The sequence below is a fragment of the Caretta caretta genome, chromosome 19 (assembly GCF_965140235.1).
Source record: "Caretta caretta isolate rCarCar2 chromosome 19, rCarCar1.hap1, whole genome shotgun sequence".
NCBI classification, from domain to species: domain Eukaryota; kingdom Metazoa; phylum Chordata; order Testudines; family Cheloniidae; genus Caretta; species Caretta caretta.
The window spans coordinates 20,324,909-20,333,559 of record NC_134224.1 but is presented as its reverse complement, the minus strand read 5'-3'; the positions used below and the strand labels follow the sequence as shown (position 1 = coordinate 20,333,559).

At 42.7% G+C, this 8,651-nt stretch overlaps 1 protein-coding gene across 5 annotated transcripts in view; it reads left to right on the top strand.

Moving 5' to 3' along the window:
* Nucleotides 1–1,062: 1,062 nt before the first annotated feature.
* The window catches only part of RLF (RLF zinc finger), a 102,487-nt gene continuing 94,898 nt past the window's right edge, over nucleotides 1,063–8,651 (top strand). For all 5 annotated transcript variants that reach the window (XR_012665463.1, XM_048826041.2, XM_075121232.1 and 2 more), the window contains exons 1-2: nucleotides 1,063–1,251; nucleotides 5,461–5,615. Coding sequence is in view for 4 of the 5 variants with exons in the window: in XM_048826041.2 (XP_048681998.2) it covers nucleotides 1,099–1,251; nucleotides 5,461–5,615 (308 nt within the window). In the remaining variant the exon portion in view is untranslated. The remainder of the gene's footprint in view (nucleotides 1,252–5,460; nucleotides 5,616–8,651) is intronic.

Here is an 8,651-nt window from a genome sequence, read left to right as displayed (position 1 = left end):
ATACAGCAGCAGACGTGCTGTGAACCCAGCACAGGGTGGGCTAAGAGATACTTTGGACCCACTGCTTGCTGTCCTCTCTGATACAGCGGCAGTGGTGCCATGAATCCCCCGCCTGCCAGACTAGGAAATACTCTTGCAGTGATAGCATGAACCATAGCCTGTTGGCCTTTGAGATACAGTAGTAGTGGTACTATGTGCCCACTGCCTGCCCTCGTCCGAGATACAGTGGCAGTGGTGCCATGAACACATTACCATCTAACGTCTGAGATACAGTGCAATGAGTAAATGAATCTAGAGAGGGAGTGGTATGATGAACCTACCATTTGCTGGCCTCCGAGTTACAGCAGTAATGGCAGTATGAACCCATCTCCTGCTGGTGTAAGAGAGAATTTGGCAGTGGTGCCATGAACACACCGCATGCTGGCTGCTGAGATACAGCAGAATTGGCTCTCAGGACCTTTTGCTGGCGGACCACCTATGTCCATAGCTTCCAGGCTTATGTGACACACAAGCATTGGCAAGGGTGCTGGAAGAATTATTATAGTGGGGTGCTGAGAGCCACTGAACCAAACTGTAAAGCCTGCATATAATGGAACCCACTTCCAGTCAGGGGGCGGTGCAGCACGCCGCACACCCCTAATGCCAGCACCTATGGGCACTGGCACCCAGGCTCCATCCCTAGCTTGCCTCGCAGAAGGGAAGGGTTTGGGGGGAGGCGGGGTACAAAGATAACCAGGGCGACCACTCCTCGCCCGCTTCCCCGGCCCTCACTGGTCGCAGCGCATGACTCCTCCCGTCCACATGTTCATGAGCCGCGCCGCGCGCCCCCGCGGCGGTTGGGGGGGGGTCTCTAGCGGCACAGCCTAGCAGGACGGTTGAAAGCGGGGCCAACAGACGTGTTAACAATATGGCGCTGTCTTAGAACGTCACCTATTTAAACGTTTTTCTGTTTTGCCTCATTCCTTGATCACGTGGTTTCGTGAACGCTTGGGTTTGCCAGTCACGTGTGAGTCATGTGACTCCGTTCCATGCCGGTGAGGTCATCAGGTTGCTCCTGATCACGTGATCGCTGCCTACGCGCGGTGGGGACGAGTGCAGATGGCGGACGCAGAGGCTGAGGCGTCTCCGCGCCCCGATATGGAGCGGCTAGTGGTCGCACTTCGCGCCCGTCTCTGGCAGTTGCAGGCGGAGCTGCGCGAACAGGAGGTTTCGGAGTCTTCGTCTCGGACTTACTGCCGGGGGTTCTGCCAGGTGGGAGCCGGGCCTGGCGGGAGCCGCGGGGCCCGGGGGTCCCGCACGGAGCACCGCGGGCGGGGGCTGTGGTCCCTCGTAGAGCGGGGCAGCTTTTGCCTTAGGCCGCGCAGCGCTTGTGCGTGCGGAAGCCTTCTCGCGTTGGGAGCCCGGCAGCTCAGAGGGGTTGTGTTGGGAAAGCCTATCGCTGCCAGCGCTGCAGCGCAGAGGCATCAGTCCGGGCGAGTTAAACGTTTAGAAATAGCCTTTTCTGAGCATTTGTGTTGGTGAGTGTAACCTTGCCTCCCAGCCCGCTGTAGAGGAGAACTGTGTTATTTGGAGTTTCTTCCAATTCTGATGTATGAGCTACTTTGCATTTAAAGTGTTGAATTTGCGCACACAATTGATCAGTAATGTTTGTGCGTACTGTGAGGTTGTATTTTTGTCCTCGAATGGGTGCCCCAGAATGAAAGCTTTGTTTTAAGAAAAATTGTTTCGCTCTCCCCTTGTCAGCATTAAGGTATACATGTGGCAGCGTTGTCTTAATTAATAGTTCTGAGGAAGTTTTAAATCCCAAATTGGCAATCTAAATGTCAACGTTGTTAGCAATTTCGGTGCTCATTTCAGGAGAAACGTCCAGCTAATGTTTTACCTGTAATAGCTAACTGCATCTGTGGATACAGAATTCTCTGGCTGTTACTTTGAGTATTAATGCAGTTGTGTTTCTGGTACAATTTGCATCATATTGAAAATGTAAGGATCCAGTAAGATGTTTTTGATATCAAAGAAATTATATGAATTTGTTTTTTTTTTTTTTTGTAGTCAATATAAGTTAAATTATTTATTTAAAGGATATTGCTACAGAATTACTAGCTTGGCATCAATTTGCTAGAGCGCACCCAGGCAACTTGAAGCAGAATAAATCCATTTTGCTGTGCATTATTGCATTGTCATCAAACCATAGGCAACTTTTGATCTCTGAACTTGACATGACAAATAGTTTGGAGATGGCCATGTGGATTTTGGAAGGTTCTTAAATCAGAAGATCAAAGGTACAATTTCTGTGTTCGGTATTGTTAGGGGGCATATTCCTTCACCCACTTACTTCCCTGGTCCTTCTCGCATGAACAGAGAGCAACAATACCGGAAGTCCAAAGTGCAAACAATTCGATGTTTATTGGGGTGAACTTCCAGCAAGCATGATTCCAGTTTCCTTAGTGTCCCCCTTCCCAGCTCTGACACCACAGAGCCTTACACCTGTGTCCCTGTTCCCATTCCTGCCCTTAGCCAAACATGACTCCAATTTCCCCACCCCCATTCCCTGTTCCCATTTCCCCCATCCACTTCCTGATTGACTGCAGACTATATAGTAAAACTTGAGTTCTGCTTAGCTATACCTTAACCAATCATTTTCCTGAAATTTAACTAACCAATCCTAACATTGTAACATGATTATGTAACCAATTATATCCCACCACCTTAATTAGTTTACACCCAGCAAAATTAATTATACACCAGACAGGAACAATCACAGAACCAGACCGAGATTATACAGACAAACAATAGCAAAGTGGGAACTATAATGACAAAACAATACAGAAGTGAGGATTTCACATCCCAGCTATTGATAAGTGAGTTCTTGCCAGACAGGATGCTATCAAACTAGGTTTCCTTTTACATCTTCTAGGCACTTCCCTTTCTCTGGAGGTGAAGGGCACTATCGGGACAGGATTGTATTCCTAACAGCCCAGTAGCATCTTATTTCAATGTGACTAGCTTATGGCTGCCTCTGTTGCTTAGCCAAAGGAGCCTAAGAACAGGGCCTCAGACTGTCACAGTAAGAGAAGGACTTTACACTGGCAGACAGTGATTTTGATTCTCTCTTTTATACTTCTAGAACTAGCCAAGTGATAAGAATACACCTAAATTCTTAGAGTATAGGCCTTTACAGACAGGCCTGAATATCTATATCCTAACAAGTATCAGTTCAAATTTTGTATTACACCTGTTGTAATCGACAATGGTTAGGGAAAGAATGAGTCAGAACAGTTCTCTAACCACTTTAGAAATAACAAATACCTATCTACTTTCTCACTATGCATTCCAGAATAATGTTATATTATAGAGGTGCAGTTACTTGATAAAATATATAGATTCAAAGATTTTTAAGGTCAGCAAGAACTATTGTGTTGACCTTTTCTGACTTCCTGCATAATGTGGGCCATAGAATTTCTCCTAGTAATTTCTTTAGCAAACCCATAACTTCATTTTGAAAGATACAGGGGAGGTCTACACTATAAAGTTACTTTGCTATAACTACATCACTCAGAGGTGTGAAAAATAAATGTGCCTGAACGACATAGTTATACTGACTTAAGCGCTGGTGTGGACAGCACTGTGTCGTTGTGAGAGCATCTTCTGCCAACATAGCTGTCCCTTCTCATGGGGTGGATTAACTATGCCAGTGGGAGAGCTCTCTCCCTTCAGCATAAAAGCGCTACAGTGGCATTGGTGCAGCTACATCGATGCAGTGTTTTAAGTGTAGACTTGCCCACGGTCTCAGTTTAAAGATTTCAAGTGGAAAATCCACCACATCTCTAGGTGAATTGTTCCAATGGTCAGTTACCCTCAGAGTTAAACTTGTACATTATTTCTAGTCCAAATTTGTTTATATTCAACTCTTAGTTTTTGGGTCTTGTTCTTTAATTGGTCTTCTCCCCACATATCAGTATTTCTGTGGCTGGATCCGAGCTGTGCCTGCAGTCTCTTCTCCCCACAGACTGAGGAGATCCAACACCTCCTGAGTAGTCCAGATGGGCGTGTGTCTGCAGTGTGTAGCCAGTATGGTCAGCTGGGCAATTGCTAGGTGTGCTCTCCAAGCTGGGCAAACGGGAAATAGGATTTCAAAAATTCACTGGGGTTTAAAGGGGAGGGGTGTGTGTACCTGGCCATTTAGCAGTGGAGTTCAAAACAGTGACCAGAGCAGTCAAGGTGGGGCGTTGTGAGACACCTCCTGGAGTCCGCTAAAGTCCACCTAAATAACACAGTATCTGCACTATATTGCATCAACCTAACTACGTTGACCTACACACTATGCCTCTCATTGAGGTTGAGTAAAGTCGGCATAGTGGATGAGTTATGTCAGCGGGAGTGAAATTTTAGTGTAGGAACTTAGGTCGAAGTAAGCTGCCTTGCACCCAATGAACTCTAGGTTTCAACTTGGCTGTATTTAGGCTTTGCACATTTTTTTTTTATAATTTCAGTGGGTAATATCAATGTTTAAGTATTTTTTTTAGATTTTTATGAATTTGAATTTTCACAATTGTGGCAGATTGTCAGACAACTATTTAATGACAGTAGATGTTGAGATTCAAAAAGTTAAAGCTTTATAACCGGTAAAAGACAAATTGTCAACATCACATGTCAAAATATACAAAGTAAATAACCTTAAATCAAACTCTTAAGTAGCATTTTTCTTTCTTTGCTTATCTGTACATTTTTAATTGTGTGTATTGTGACATCGATGTTTAGCAATAAATATTTACTCGCTTTAAAAAAACCAACCCTCTAATTGTGCTAGGCCTAGCTGTGTTGCATCGCTCATGCACACGGGACTGAGCTATGGGTGTATGATTCCCCTTTTAGAAGTACTGCTTAACAGTGGCATCACTTTGGGTTCTATGATGATTCTCTGTCAGTGACTTCGTATCCATTTTGTGAAGGTGTTGAAATGTTTATACTATCTAATGGCATTGTAATCTTGCTCTGTAATTTAAAGTATTTTATTTTGTTTGTGAATTCTCACTAGCAATGAAGATCCTGCTGTGTTACACTTGTATATCCGTGTTGAGGTCCAATGAGTTGCACAGATGAAGATGAGGGCAGAATTTGCCCCTCTAACTGGATCTTAGTTAACAGTTCTTCTAATTCATGAGTCACTATAGAATCCAGTTCACTCTGAAGTAGAACTTCTACCACACTAACAGGATTAAAATTAGTAAAAGTAATTCAGTGCTTATTTTTAATACTTTTTATCTTAGGAGACTGCATATGGAGAACTTCTGTTGAGCAAAAAGTTGCCATTTTCCCAGTCACTTTTTACAGTGGAGTTTTGTCTTTTCCATGATTTTTTTACGGTGTAGTCTTAACATTACTATAGTGTGTGTATTTTTGCATTTAGATGTAAAATTTCATATGAAAATTATAATAATAAAACTTGTTTTCTTTCAGACATTATTACAGTATGCTGGAAACCGGGGTGCATCGGAACATATTTTGCCTTTTTTGGAAGTGTATCGAATCTCCATTCAAAGCTTTGCTAATGCACGACCATACTTGACTACGGAATGTGAAGATGTCCTTCTGGTACTTGGCAGGCTAGTACTGTAAGTTTAATTTGGTGTACCAATCTCTTAAAATGAGTACAATAGAATCTCATCACTTTGCAGATTAGCAAATTTTGCAAATCTGTGAGTGAGCAATAAACAAAAAAATGTTCTTGAACTTAAATTTTAATTTGATAACTGTAGTTCTAATTATGCTCAATGTATTAGTGAATGTATTTCAGTATATTTTGGTAAATTAAGTATCTTCTATTCCCCCTCAAGGCCAGCTGCAGTCCCCCCACCCCCCTCCAGCACAGACACTCTCACTCCTTACCCTCCTAGAGCCCAGCTGCAGGGTTCCACCTGACCCAGACACTCTCACCCCCTTTTCACTATTTCTTGTTGGTAGTGATTTTCACTTCCTGTCTGTTGTGATGCTATCACTAACATGAGGCTCTGATCTGAGGGGAGTTCATGTCTGTATTCTTTCCCAGGTTTGCAAAAGAATGCTTGCATATAGCTGTTGCTGCAGCAACAAACCTGCAACTGTTGAAAATAGAGAGAGGGGAATGCTTGAGCGTGTCTGATGTGGCTACTGAGCTCACTCGAGACTGTTACAAACACACAAGGGATAGGAAAAGCCTTCTAATTTTTGTTTACAAAGAAATTTAAATACTACATACATTTAAAAGGAGACTTTCTACCTTTACAAACCCCCAAACTGACTATGACTTCACTGTATGAAGTGGAGTGCAGTTATTGAATAGCATAACATATTTTGAACTTTTCTTTATGAAAAGAACTAAAAAAAAAATCATGCTTAGGCAGAGACCAAGTCCAGGAAATGTCAGCCAGACCTGAAGAAGAGCTCTATGTAAGCTCCAAAGCTTGTCTCTTTCACTAACAGAGTTTGGTCCAATAAAAATATATTACCTCACCCATCTTGTCTTTCTAGCCCAAAAGAAGAAAGTTTGGGCAAATTCTGAGCGCTTCGTAAAACATAAGAATAGCCATACTGGGTCAGACCAATGGTCCATCTAGTCCAGTATGCTGACTTCTGACAGTAGCCAGTGCCAGATGCTTCAGAGGGAATGAACAGAATAGAGCAATTAACCACTGAACCATCCCATCATCCAGACCTAGCTTCGGCAGCTTGAAGTTTAGGAACACCCAGGGCATGGATTTGTGTCCCTGACCATGTTGGCTAATAGCAATTGTTGGATTATCTAATTATTTTTTTGAACCCAGTTGTACTTCTAGCCTTCACAACATCTGCTGGCAATGAATTTTAGAGGTTGACTGGGTGTTCTGTGAAGAAGTGCTTATACTGAGCCTTTATACTGGAAATATTCAGGCAATCTTAATTGTAGCTGTTGCTTTGCACTTATCTACCAGGAGCCCAGGTCTTCTTTCAGCAACTTCGTTTGCCCTGTGGCCACTTGAGCTCACTTCATATGGTAAAAACTACATTAGGCTCCTGATATTTTCTCATTAGAAAATGAGAACTGAAAGTAATTGCTGTGTCAGTCTGCTGCTGAAAGTATAGCCAGGGTTGTAGGTGGAAGGAGAATGAGTCTAAATAGTCCAGGTAGCCTTAAAAATTGTATGGGGAGCTGGTAGCAGTTGCTATATTTAGGTTCTCTAACACTTTCCATTATAAAATATTCTTGAAAGTTTTTTGAGAAGGTGTCAACACCTCAGTTGTACACAACTGGTCTTTGAAATAATGCAGAAATAAATCCTTGGGGCTAGAGATGTGCTTTTTGCATGTCCTGTGAAAGTTTGTTCAGGTATGGCTGAGTTACAGGTCTTGTCTGTATGACCACCTAATTCTTGGTAAATAGGGGTATAAATCTACCTCATGTTAGCTTCACATGCACTAAGTGTCTGTGTAGACCCTGCTGCCGCAAACTAAGAATTCTGTAGTGTGCTTAGATCAAAGCATCCTATGGAACTTTTAGTGTGTAGTAGCAGGACCTACATGGATGCTTAGTGTCCGGGAGGCTAGTGTGGGGTAGATTTACACCCCAGCTTGCTTGCAAGCTAAGCATTCATATAGCCCATACATTTTGAGGCTAGAATGGACCACTGTGATCCTCTAGTCTGACCTTTATAACGTAGGCCCTAGATCTTCACTGAAGTAACTCCTGTTAGAATTAGAGCATATCTTTTTGAAAAACGAATCTTTATTGAAAGATTTCTAATAATTGAGAATCCACCGCAACCACTGGTAAGTTGTTCCAAAGGTTAATTACCCTCACTGTTAAAAATGTACATCTTATTTCATCTGAATTTGTCTACTGTCAACTTTTAGCCATTGGATCTTATTCAGTCTAGGGGTGTAATGTCGTAAAATCTCATTTTATGGGCAAGTTAATGAATGAAAGGTAAGTGGGGATGTCATATGATTCACAAAAATCTACATAATCGTAATTTCAGTGGTGTCACCCTCTGCCGCATGGCAGAGGGGACATGCTCACTGATCCCCTGATCCCCTTCTCACGAGCTCCATGTCTTGCAGTTGGTGGAAATTTTGATAACCCATTTCCGACAACATTGTACTGAGTTTGGTATAATTTGAAAGCCCTTTGTCCCACGAAAACAATGATACCAAACATGACAAACGTAGAACAGTTAGGTAGATATAAGTTCTAGGAAATTTAATACCAGTATACCTTGCTTACATTAGAAAAAAACAAAACAAAAAAACACATTGATCTTGGCTAATCCTAGGGAATTTGTCCGTGGCATGTAGTACTGAAAACACTTATTCATCAAAGTCATAATTAGTGTCATTGCCATGTAGGTCACCACTGCTAGACACACAGTCACACTGATCCTCATCCATGCTGCTCTTGTACTCTCTGTACAAGGCAGGCTGCTGGCCAGACATTTGCAGGGTAGTGAGCATCTGGTCTTTGTACAAAAGCATTTGATTAGCTGAAGGATTGATTTGGGACCACGTGATATTTCACACATAACTGGTGTGATAAGTCCATCCCCCAAAACCCATTCATGCCTTATGGGGAGGGTAGTTTTGGATGTGCTTAATCATCCCTGATGTGTTCTGTTGATTGATAATTTCCCTTTCAATGG